Source organism: Protomyctophum bolini (assembly GCF_963924005.1).
Source record: "Protomyctophum bolini genome assembly, chromosome: 1".
NCBI lineage: Eukaryota > Metazoa > Chordata > Actinopteri > Myctophiformes > Myctophidae > Protomyctophum > Protomyctophum bolini.
In genome coordinates this window covers 47,652,672-47,665,801 of record NC_137862.1, presented here as the reverse complement: position 1 = coordinate 47,665,801, position 13,130 = coordinate 47,652,672, and the positions used below count along the sequence as shown (strand labels likewise).

Below are 13,130 nucleotides of genomic sequence, written 5' to 3'. Positions count from 1 at the left end.
AGCCCAGAGAGTAACAAAAAGGCAAAAGCAGGCTAAAGGTCAAATACAGAGTAGGCCAAAACTTTAGTCTTAGACTAGCAGAGGAGGCGAGGTCGTGTTTGTGAATGCCAGTGTTTTAAAATAAATGAAACACCGTGGAGCTGCGCTGTGTGCAGACTTCTCTCTTTTACATTGTAACTCTACCTGTTGTTCAACACCATGCAGCGAGGGACTGGATGTGTGCACCTGTTTTTAAACGAGGTCCAGGGAAGCCACGGCAACAACAGGGCATGGAAATCAAACGGGTTCAGAGAGAGTACAACTCGATAAGGATCTGACAGGAAACGGAGAACAGGGCCGAGCTTACAGTATAGAGACAACTACATTATTATACTAGAGAGAATTAGGAAGAGGTACAGTAGGTGGAATGGGAGCCGATGGAACAGACAGGTAAATGAAAAGGCACACCTCAGATGGAAATGGATTGCACATCGTTGCTGTCGGGCAGAAACCTTGTATCTCCATATTTACACGGGTCCAATACATGCACGCACGCCACACCACACACGCACGCACGCACACATGCACGCACACACACATGATAAATGTGTGTGGACTATAGTCTCTGTCGTGTGGAAACCTCATTATTATTCCTTTCCATCTACGCACCATTAGACATTATATATAGTGTTACTAACGTCGTCCTAACCCCAGCCATTTCCCCCCTGCTGCTATGGCAGTACTAATGAGTACCTTTAAAGCCTTTTTTTTCTCACTGACAACTTCAACTGCTTTTTTGAAGCTGTGCGAGATGCTCCCATGCAGCGCTGTGGGGCACCAGCTGAGATCTGTTCTTACACACTAGCTAGGCTTGTTTCCATGCCAGGGAACACTCAATTGACTTTGATGAAGGCCATGGACCCCTGTTACTAATTAATTGATGTCCTAATGAACACGTGTTTTTTTTATTTCACCCATTAGGAGCTGAGGCCGATTTTTTTAATTACTTCTGAATCAGTAGTTCGCAAACTGTTTTTGTATCAAAATTATTCAACATTTCACATTTCAAGATTTTTCAAAAATGTAGCCAACGTATAAAATCCAAAATGACACATTCTTTCCTGGTTTTAAATGGTTTAAAGTAGATTAACAACTTATTTTGTACCACAAATAGCAAAATAGCCAGTCTGCAGTCCTCGTGAGCTTGTAGATCTGCTATAGTGGCAACCTTGTTGTACACTCCGAGTCAGCGTTACAGTCTGAGCTTGTAGATCTGCTATATTGGCAACCTTGTTGTACACTCCGAGTCAGCGTTACATATACAGACCTGAATCAATGGTCCATTTAGTTACTAACTATCAATCAATTTTGCTGGGGACCCCCCTGGAACCCCCTCAAGGACCCCACTTTGAAAAGCACTGCTCTCCCCTCTATAAAAGTGTTGCTTTGTTTTAGCTGACAACAAAGAAAACAGTGGTTAGTGAATTTAGTGAAGTTGTTTACATGGACGGGGGGGGGGGGGGGGTGTCTAAAGATGTTGGCCTCGAGCCCAGTCACACCATTTTGGCTGTCAAGTCTTTGCTCGACAGCTCAGCGCGTTCTGTTATCGCACTCGAGCCGTTTGAGGGTGATCTTTCACAGAGTGCACAGACTGAAAGTTATTACCTGTGGGGCTAACAGGCTAGTAAAACTCCCACTCCTGCCGGTTGGTTGACTTTGAACTCAGTGTTAAGTACATTTGAGCGTTTTATTCAAGGCATTTTCACTGTTTGTTTGTTTGTTGCTGCTGCAGTGCCGCAAACGCCTACACTCTCACAGAGCCTGCACCACAGAGACACTCACAGAGGTCCCCCTCATGCTGTTTTATTATTTTTTTATAAAAATGTTAACTGTTGATTTTGCCATTTTTATCAGGAAGAAAACCCAGACTGGATCCAAATATTCAAATAGTAAAATCGACAGGAAGTTATGTTAACATTTTGGCATTTTAACTCTGGATGTTTTATTAAAGCAAGGGTCAAATCCTCAACCTTTTGCCTGGTTGACTTGGCAGTGTGTAGAACAGCAGGAACAGCATTACTAATTCATCATAGGTTAGTTGTGTCAGAACTCAGAAACGCTCAATCCTTTCGCACTGTTTCACATAATCACACACTGCGTGGGAATCAGACTAACAAAATATTTCAGTCATAAAGATTTTATTTAATCCATGTGTACAATAGCAAGGCTCTATTATAACAAGCTTTTACGCTGTTTGTGCCGCCAACCTTATAGTCCTTATGCCGGTGTTTTGTTCGTCTGACATCCAGGTGTGCTAAATTGTGTGATAGCAGTTTCAGAAGGGCAGCTGAATATGATTTTAGGGGTATAATCTGATTATGCAAAACCATATAATTAATTGTTATCTAAACTCCAAAAGTATTCACTTTCATGCACATTTCTGATGTTTGTACCATGGATGGGCATGACCAACATCATAATAGAACAACAAACATGCTGAATTATACTTCTTGTAGTCATACCGGGAGAATCCACAAAGCCAGACCATTCTGTCTCCTCTGTATCATACTGTGTGTGGTGGTGGTGGTGTTCGTGCAGGTACAGGTATACGCACTCAGGTGTTAGATGTTACCATCGCAGCTGTGTGGCTGCCATTGTTAGCAGCTGCGTCAACTCAGACTGACGGCATGGGGCTCTGGTGACTGGTGGACTGATGTAGACATGCAGTAATTGCCTTGTTGATGTCTGCGCTCTGCTAAAATAAAGTGCTCTGCCATTACCAACTGTTGATAAGCCTCAGGATATAATACTCCTCTCTCTCTCTCTCTCTCTCTCTCTCTCTCTCTGGGCTTTATTGGCGTATTGCAAAAGTGGAACAAAACTATATAATGTACAATTAAATGGGGAAAACGAGGTCATTGGTAAAACAGTGCAGGGATGATGTAGTCCTTCAGGTGGTTTAATTCCATTAGACACATCCTTCTCCTGTCACAACAGCTCACAAATCTTCCTACTGTGCTTTGCCTTTTGGTTTGATCGTGAAACTCAATGACGACCTGGTCGTGTGTGCGTGTCTCTTCTCTCCCACAGTTCGTGCAGACCTCCGACCACGCCCTGTTCTCGTGCTCCGTGGTGGACGTGTTCACGCAGCTCAACCAGAGCTTCGAGATCATCAAGAAGTTGGAGTGTCCCAACCCGCAGGCCCTCGCTCACTTCATGTGCCGCTTCGCCAAGGTCAGTACTCTGCACACCGGGTACGTGAAGAGAATTTTTAAGGCTCATACATACTCCAGTTTTTGGTGATGGCTTATCACTGCGGTGTAGTTTTTAAAGGGTTGGAAGACTGCACCATTACGTCAGTCGCGGTGATGATCAGCTATCACCGCGGACACAGACCCATCTCTCTGTTTTTACTATCAGACAAGTCTTTTCACTCTGGAGCTATCACCCCGTTCACTGATTGGTCTAGAAGTTGGGTGGGCGGTCCCCTTGGATTTATGTAAACTACAGGGAGGCGAGTATGATGGCCTCAACTCTTATCACCGTTTTAGGTGATAAGCTATCACCTAAAATGGAGAAAAAGCCAATTGTGCTGAATGCTGCCTTCGGGTACATGGCATAGAAAAGGTGGCATTTGCATTTACTTCACCATAACTACACGCTGCATTCATGGTCTGGAGAGGGCAGTCTTTTTCAGACGGGTAGAAGGGCAGGGGCTGAAGCCCACCCTTTGATGTCCATACAGTATGTGCACGTAGCCCGCTGCTCACTTCAAGGGAAAGGCTCGCTAAACTGACAAGTTGACAGTCTGAGAGGGTTCAGGTTGCAGATTCAGGGAATAGATATAGAAAGAGAATAAAATCCGCACTCTCAGTGATAGTATGGAGTCTTATTTAATAAGCAGCAGCAGTCAAACCAGACAGTCACGTTTCGGTGCCGCAGGCCTTTGAATCGTCAGTGTCTGCTGACACGGACATAACGTGGCTGTCGTTGGCCAGAAACCTCTTATCTCCATGTTTTAACTTTTCTCTTGTTTTGCCAGGTGCTATCCTGGCTTATACTCCCTATTGGGTCTATAGTAGGGACCAGAGTCAGAGTATATAGACAGAGTTGCGACAGTGAGGCGGCAGAAAACAGCCCATGTACTGTCATGCGAGCCCATAGACTCCAATGCATTCCGTAAACTTCCGGTGTCCGTATTCGCTGATAAAAGTCTATTAAAGGGCCACCATCTAGTGAACAGAGTTTTCGTAAAACTCTGTCTTACTCTATGGCTCTGGTAGGGACCTAGTAGACACTTTTCCATGATTGGCTGCCTTGACTCTAGGCTACCTCTAAGCCAATGGGAGACTTACCCATAAAGCCCATTGTCTGAACGGAATCTGCAGATTCTCAACGGCAGCCATTGTTGTTTACATACTGTACATGGAGGGGCAGAGGCTGAAAGCTCTACTAGGCCACGTAATTATTTACAGACACGGCAATACAATAATTAGGGCATCTTGCTGCACCCAGGTGTGAGTGCCACACGTATAACTCAACGGGCGAGGCTCTCGGATTGAAAGACGTTTTGGACGAAAACTCTGCGTTAGGAAGTAAAGATCCCCATTTTAACGGCTGCCGCAAATCCACCCAAAACATAACTTTTTGTGAGGGAGGATCATTATCGTTTTGAGAAACGAGAAGCTCTGGAATTGGGTTCTTTGTCCACCAACTGGTCAGGACCTCCTCCAAAGTAAAGTACTCTCAGAGACAGCAATGATTCACACTAGAGTCTAGACCAGTTTGATCTCTTTCTTGGGGCTGTCTGGTGGTTATCATTAAGTTTTGACTGCTTGGGGGGGTTCGCAGACTGCCAGCGATCTAATAATAGATTACAGTAAACAGACGGCAATTATAAAGTCTTCATGTCTCTCTCTCTCTCTCTCTCTCTCTCTCTCTCTCTCTCTCTCTCTCTCTCTCTTCTCCCCCACAGACTATCAACAAAGTTCTCCTGCAATACGCTGCAATCATATCCAAGGACTTTCACCTGCATTTAAGCAAGGAGAATGTGGTACGTGCTTTTCTTTCTTCTTTCTGAATCATTTTGACATTTTGACGTTGATTATCTTTGCTCTCAGAAGGTTCCTCTTCCATGACGTTTCCTAAACATTAGATTCAAATCATCTCCGATTTCTTTTTTTCTATCTGAAACATTTTCTAAATATGAATTTCGGCATACTTTTCTCTAAAAAACTAAAATAAAAAATACATTGCATGGATGCACCTGGGACGTATCCTCAGTGATGTATCCTGAGGTCAACGGGGTTTCGGGTCTCCCAACATCATACCCCTCACTCAGGCGACCCAGCCGGGGCGATCAAGTCCCGACTTACGTCCCAGTAGCTACCCTCGATCAGTCCCACTAGGGAAAGACCAGGGCCAGACAATCCGTTCCTCCTGAACTATACTCTGCCGGGACTGGGAGGTACCATTCTGGCGCGTGGAAGGACTAGGCTCTGTGGGTTGACTCCACCAGGTCCACTCCTGCTCTCACCAGGTCAGGCCCCTGTGCGTTGCACCAGACTCCCCCCCAGACTCTGACTATATACTGTTCGTGTTTGGTCAAGCTGACCCCTGACACCCTTTCTCCCCCACGGTAGTGAGCTTCACACCTCCAGACAGCCCATTGTTCAAGTAGTCGATATTTAAAAGATAATATCTCTACCCCGCTGGGGGGAGAAGGTCTACTACCTTGTCTACTACTGTCTGGAGACAGTAGCCAATAGCATCGCAGGATTTTTGACCTGAAGTCAGCTTGTGTGGTACCTGGCCTTACTTTAGATTTTTTAGCATAAATCAGTGCTATTGAACACAATAATAGTAAACCAATAATAGTAAAAAGTGCTTTGGTCAAAACCTCTTAACTCCATTGGACCCTCAAAATGTCTGCTAAAGCAACTAACTCCACCACCTCTCCCCCTCTCGGGGAAGTAATTGACAATATATAAAGTCACGACACCAACTTTGATGAGGCTGTATATTGCTTTGTTTTAAAAAATATATAAGGTTTTCTTTATTTCCTGAAAAATGTATATGTTTCATTTCCTGAAAAATGTATATTTTTCATTTCCTGAAAAATGTATATTTTTCATTTCCTGAAAAATGAACATTTTGGAGTTATGAGGTTTCCTCCCGGCAGCAGAGATATATTGGTTTGCAGTGCACTTCGTGGTGGCCAGAATGGAAAATATGTAAAGCCTTTTGCTGGTGTTGCCATGGTTACCATTATCTGTCAGAGTGGTGGGGTGGGGGTGCGAGTGAGCGACATGGCATGGTCGGGAGCCTTTGATCTGAGTTTAGAACGTAGAGCACTAGTGGTTCTTAATGTTGTCCGAGGACCCCTAGGGGTCCTTGAGGGGCGTTACAGGGGGTCACAAACAAAAATGTGTTCATATAAATCATTTGTATCTGAATCAGTTTAACCACTTTAACCCTTTAAGCGCTCTTAGGCTTGAGAACCATTTAATAAGGGAAAATTAGCAAAATGTTTGGCAAATCTGCAAAATAAATGCTCATAAAGGTGTCTACAATCACATATAAATTTGTTCCAACCCATCTCCCTTGGGAAACTTTGTGACAGCTGCTAAAAGATAGGGTACCATAACCAATATAAGCGGCATAGTAGTTCCGGAGTGGTTCCAATGGATTGTGTGGCCCTGGTCTTTCCCTAGTGGGACTGATCGAGGGTATAGCTACTGGGACGTAAGTCGGGACTTGATCACCCCGGCTGGGTCGCCTGAGTGAGGGGTATGATATTCGCGAGACCCGAAACCTCGATGACCTTGGGATACATCACTGAGGATACGTCCCAGTTGCATCCAGGTGATGTATTTTCGTTCTGAGGCAAATGTAATTATACTTTAAGTAGCATGTGAACTTTCAAACTAAGGGGTTTTCATGATTCGGAATCCATTGCAAGCCTTATTTTTTCACAAAAAACACTCCTTTGCCTAAAATTGACCATAGCCGTCATCACAAATGTGATGAGGTCAGCACATTGGGGCACATTAGGACAAGTGGCTATGGCCGCATTTAGTCCAAGGAGTATTTTCATGCAAAACTAATGCTTGGAATGGATTCAGCATCTAGTTTGACATGTCTCATGCTACTTAAAGCATAATGAAAATGTGGCTATGCAATACCTGCTGTACCCGTGTCAGAGTACCCGTTTAACCCATCTATCCGTGTCCCTTTTATGCCCATATATGGAGATTTCTGTAACGGTCTCTCTGTGTCCCTTTATTCCTGTATATATGGAGTTCTGTGTCAGGCTGTGGCATGCCCACATATGTGTTGTGATGTCAGAACAGGCCAGCTCCATATATTATGGAGATTCATTACATGGCTTGGTTGAATGCTTGATTCTGATTGGTCAATCGCTTAATTCAGCGGTGAGTTATCTCATCGTAATGACCGCTCTGCTGTATAACAGACCTCTGCCTAATCAAACCCTCTGAGCACCAGCTGTGCGGCTGCGCCCAGCTTGATTTACTGCTGTTTCTAACATGACAGCCATGTAAACACACACACACACTAGTGGCACACAATGTCATTTACAGCTAAACATTGCTCTCAAAAATGTTTTTGAAAACATTTGAGCGAGAAATAGACGAAGCAGGACCCGAAAATGGATTCTATTTTGATCAACTCACTTCCTTGTTTTCCGACAGTGCTGCAGCCCTGCAGCTGGCCAGACGCAACCAGCGCAAACTTATGGAATACTTTTTTTTGTTTGTGTTTTGGGTCAATGTATTAATTTATGTTAGGTAGACATGTAATAAGCTGGATCATATCTGGCTAGGTGGTCATTGTCTGGATATAATTCACCTTCAGGGAGGTTAAACTCCCTGTCTGTGAATTATCTCTCGACAATGACCACCTAGCCAGATATTATCCCTTAAATGATAATAGGGGTGATCAGGTCCAGGGCTAGGGCAGAGGCTTTTGTGCTATCTAAAATGATGTCCGACTTTCTGAAGTCATGACAAATAGTCGGGGGTGGATTTGCATCAAGCGTAACAGGGGGGACATGCAGTGTAGTCAGGGACACAATTGATTTCAAGCGTTAAAAATACATTTATCACAATTAATAACAGCATTAGAACTATAATTAGAATTTTCTAAATTTAGATTTTATTTGAATTTGTTTAGTTATATTTGTAACTGAAGCTGAATGAACATGATCTGGGACATGGCATTTTATCATACCTGGCTCTACTCAAATCAAATGGATACTTGGGCAGACATTGGGGAGGCCCTGGGGGAACACTGGGGAGACAGAGTTGGGACAGAGCACAAAAAAAGCAGCGGAAGAGAGGATTTGTGTTAAAATACTCCAATATTCAAAAATAGCAAGATGTACAAGCGCAGTGAGCTTGTATTATGTGCTACTTTTGAACAGGCACATTTTTTGCTATAGGGACCCCCTGAAATCACCCCACAAGGACCCCTGGGGGTCCCCGGACCCCCACAATGGTTCCCCGGTGGGTACCCAGGGCCGGATGTTGAGAAAAAAGAACCACCGGTTTTTTTCTTAGAGCTGGACTCTGGTAGCTGTCCTCTCTAATGCTCCGCACAAACTGTCTCTATTAAGTGGGAGGCAGTTATTCATGTGCTGGCCCTTAAGCTATTGTGGGGAAAGTCATTGGTAGTTTGCGGGGAGCGCCTGTCTATTGTTTAATGTGACAGATGACACAGCACAGGGACTTCTGCTGACCTAATTATCCACACTGGCCCTTTGAAGTTATAAAGTGTATATCGGTCTAATAGACAGCCCTTCATTTTTACCCTCCTGGCGCCCGAGACACATGTTTCTGTGCAGTGTTGACGGGGCCTGTCAGAGACGGCAGAGACTCATAAAGATGTCTGGAAAAGGCAAAGTGGTCAAATAAAAGAAGGCAGAGACAAACATGGTAATATATGGTATGCTAAAAGGGTCTTGCTGGTAGATATTGTATAATGAAGGAGACGGGACACCGTGGAGTTAAGTAATTCCAACAAGTTTACGAGTAACAATACAACCGATGCATCATGGGTACAGCAGTCTTTGCAATGCTGCAACAGATATGCTCATTACGTCATGGCTGATTGGTTTGTCCAAATCTATTGGCTAGTTTTCCCACAATGAAAGGTCAGCCAGCACCTCCCAAGACCTGAACGTGCGAGTTCTCACTTCTGGATTCAGGCAGAACTCTGGGTTAGTTAGTAGTGCCACCGGCTCCCGAGCAGGGCCCCAAATTATAAAGTTCTGTTAAGTTCTCAGAACTTAACATCCGTTAAGAGATACAAGGAGCATCACTAATGAAGTTATAACTGTTCCCACGAGTGCAATTTAACCCTAGACAGCTTGAGAATAGCTATAGCGACTTGCAGATCCAACGATGAATACTTCATTTTGCCATACATGCCAGAGTAGGCTACTGATAAGTAAATGTAGTGAGATTAATTAGATTAGATTCTCATTAAAGGGCCACTTCACCCCTTTTGCAACCAGATCTTATTTTAGTAATGTTTGAGAGAAAATTTAAAACTTTCCTGGGGTTTTTTATGTGGGTATTTTGTGTTTTTAGACATTTTAGTATTTCAAAGTGTCCATGATGTCATGAACACTGGGCTCACTTACTTTCTGGACTACATCTTGTCTCAGTAAGACAGCCCTCCCCCTATCCACAAGGAGGAGCAGTGCACCAAAGCATTATGGGAATTGTAGTCAAGGATGGAAGTGAGCCCAGTGTCCATGACATCATGGACACAGTAAAATATCTAAATTCACATATTACCCACATCAAAACCCCAGGAAAGTGATTGTCTCCCAAACGTCATTAAAATAAGATCTGGCTGCAAAAGGGGTGATTTTTTAGATTAGCGTTCTGCCGTCGTATGATGTATTGTAATATATTTATAGAGGTAGCATCTCGACATAATCTTCTAGTCCTTAATCTGCTGGCTGGATACCAGGTATAAGTGCGTTACAGGGCCGGATTAACACCTCTCCGGGCCCCTGGGCACTGAAGGTTCATCATTTTAAATTATTCATATTATTAAATTCCTTACAGCCATCACATTCTTCAGGGGAATGTTGTCGTGGTACAGAATGAGTATAATGTCGGCCCTAACGGCTCAAATAAAATGATTGATATTACCAATATAAAGTTCTAGCTGAGAAACAATCTCGGATGTCATCTCTGTTGGGTGGAAACCTCATATGTCCAAAACTGTTGGACATATATTATAAGCGGCGTGTTTCAAGCTCGTAGATCTGCTATGTTTTGTGTGGCGCTGTAGTACGATCAAGTAGGACATTCATTTAAAAAAATCACACCCTCCTACATCATACATCATTTCGTTCCGACCAATCACAATTTGCGTCCACACTTTTCGTCTTCAGTGTTTATGTTTACACAATGTTTGTGTTTACACAATGTTTGTGTTTACACAATGTTTGTGTTTTACACGATGTTTAAACACTCAAAACTGGCCATTCATTGTCAATGGCATTCAATGTCTGTGTTTGGACAAATACTCAAAGCTGTCCATCCATTGTCAATGGCATTCAATGTCTGTGTTTGGACAATGTCTGTGTTTACACAAACCCTCAAAGCTGGACATAGGAGGGCCTCACAAAAAGTAAATATGGAGATAAGAGGTTTCTGCCTGACAGCAATGATAACTCATTCAGGGCTAGCATTGTATCCTTTTGCGATCTTATTATGCAAACTGGTTGGCGGCGATGATCGTCATCACCTATTGTCGTCGTCAACAACTGGTTTCACGTAGGTTTTGGCGGCGGGGGGTTTACAATGAAGACATGAAAAATGAAGGGACCTTTCCATATGAGATTAGATATGGATTGGGTACACTTGACATTCAACTCAGACACTATAGTAATACACACTATAGTAATAGCATGAATCCCAGTACAATATTCATCGTGAAGGTTTTGATTTGCTGCAGGGGGGGGATGTCGAGGAAATCTGTTAGGAAAATCCATGACCCCCCCCTGCCCCCCTCCTGTTTGTTCTCGTTGGGGATAATGCTTCATCCCTGCCTGCTATAGTGATCAGACTGAATTAAAAACATGCATTTCCTCATCTCATAATGTTTGATTTAACTATTTAACAGTGTAATAAAATAAATGACGTGAGTGTTTCCATCACATTTTGAATGGAGGCCTTAGCTTGCAACGGGGTATTTATTTTTTATTTTTTTGAACCACTCCAAGGAACAGCAATGTCTGTGTTAACCTATGTGACTATGTATGTTTGTTTGTGACTACAGTATGAGACTTTAATGCGTACCAGTAGGGGCGCTGTTGTGCCAGAGAGAGAGAGAGAGAGAGAGAGATAGTGCTGCACTGTTGCCTGCTGAGAGAGAGAGAGAGAGAGAGAGAGAGGAGGGGGGAGAGAGGGGAGTTGCACCACTCAGTTCACACAGGTTTTATATATAAATCTTATGTGGGTCCTAGCTTCCTTGGCGCAAAACATTTGCAGATGGGGGTCCGTGACCAAATTCATATCAATGTGGGGGTCCTGACTCCTGACACGAAAACCATTTAGAACCAGTGCCTTACCTTCCCTTTAACCCATTTTGGTGTTAGCATTATGTTATGCTTTAGCTATTGAAAAATAGCAGATCTACAAGCTCATAGCGCACCACCGAGTGGTGCACTACGAGCTTGTAGGTCTGCTATTTTTTGAAAGATCGAAGAACGACTGACATAGAAACATAGCTTTTTCAGGAAACTGTCAGGATGTAGAAGACATTTTCTCAGGTCAGAATGGGTTAATTAAAACAAATCGGAGTACTTGTGGAGTACTTATAGTGTGTGTGTGTGTGTGTGTGTGTGTGTGTGCGTGTGCGTGTGCGTGCACGTATCTCACCTGCAGCCCTGCATCCTGCTCAACAACATCCAACAGCTACGCGTCCAGCTGGAGAAGATGTTTGAGTCCATGGGAGGCAAACAGGTCTGTTTACCTTTCTGTTGTCTATCATGATGTACGCGTATATTAGGCACGCAACCGTTTATACAAACCAATCAAATTGATTTAAAATTATTTCATACGTATTTGTCTATACGTACAATTAGTTGATATATCGTCTTTGTCCAAAACTGTTACTTTTCATGATTCAAATAACGAAAATAAACAGCAAAAGTATCAGATGGACAAGCCTTTGAGCCTGTACGGCACCAGATGACTAGAAGGATTACCCCCTTTGTCCTAAGAAGTCACCGTATAGGCCGCCTGCGGATAAGTAAAACTTATTTTAGTTTGGCCTCCTTACAGACAATGCAGCGGCATAGATAGCATTCAAAAGTATGATTCATTTGTGGAGATAAGATATCATCTTCATATTCAAACTTTTCATGGGTTTTTTAATTTTTTTTAAATAAATGAACGCCCTACTTGATCACACTACAACACGGTGCCAAACGTTTGAATTTAAATCCTGAAAAGTAACAGTTTTTTGGACATAATGAGGTTGATGAGACGATATGGTGTGAATGTAGTGGTTGTGATTGGACTCCAGCCATGCCCATGACATTATTATGTACGGTATGATGAGATGCCATGAAAGCAATCCATTTTCTCCAGGTCTGTGAGTCAGCCATCTATTAAAGGACATATCCTGCTCTCCAAGCACGACACCTTATTACTAATATCCTTTCTACTACTACCTTCTCTAAATCATTAACCCAACACACACACACACACACACACACACACACACACACACACACACACACATCCTGTGTGCAGTATCCCTACGATGTGTTTCCCTCCTTTTTAACCATGTCTGTCTGTCTGTCTGTCTGTCTGTCTGTCTGTCTGTCTGTCTGTCTGTCTGTCTGTCTGTCTGTCTGTCTGTCTGTCTGTCTGTCTGTCTGTCCGTCTAACCTCCCAAGGAGAAGCAGGCTCCTCTAACAGCTCACCGTGCATGTCTTCTTCTTCTTCTCCTGTATGAAAATCTAAAGCTTGTCGTTTTTTACACTGTGTTTTTTGTCTCCTGTCGTTTTGTTTTTGTGTGTGTGCGTGTGTGTGTGTTCCTTCCCTTTTCATTTCTGTATTAATTCTGCCCTCCCCCTCCCCATTCTCCTTGTGTTGATCTCT

The 13,130-nt window shown here is 43.3% G+C and overlaps 1 protein-coding gene across 1 annotated transcript in view; it reads left to right on the top strand.

The window, feature by feature from the left end:
* The window catches only part of unc13c (unc-13 homolog C (C. elegans)), a gene marked incomplete at both ends in the record, with an annotated part of 246,798 nt that overhangs the window by 181,020 nt on the left and 52,648 nt on the right, over positions 1-13,130 (top strand). Inside the window, 3 exons of the mRNA XM_080787767.1 lie at positions 3,070-3,213; positions 4,955-5,032; positions 11,907-11,984. Of these exons, the coding sequence (XP_080643893.1) occupies positions 3,070-3,213; positions 4,955-5,032; positions 11,907-11,984 (300 nt within the window). The remainder of the gene's footprint in view (positions 1-3,069; positions 3,214-4,954; positions 5,033-11,906; positions 11,985-13,130) is intronic.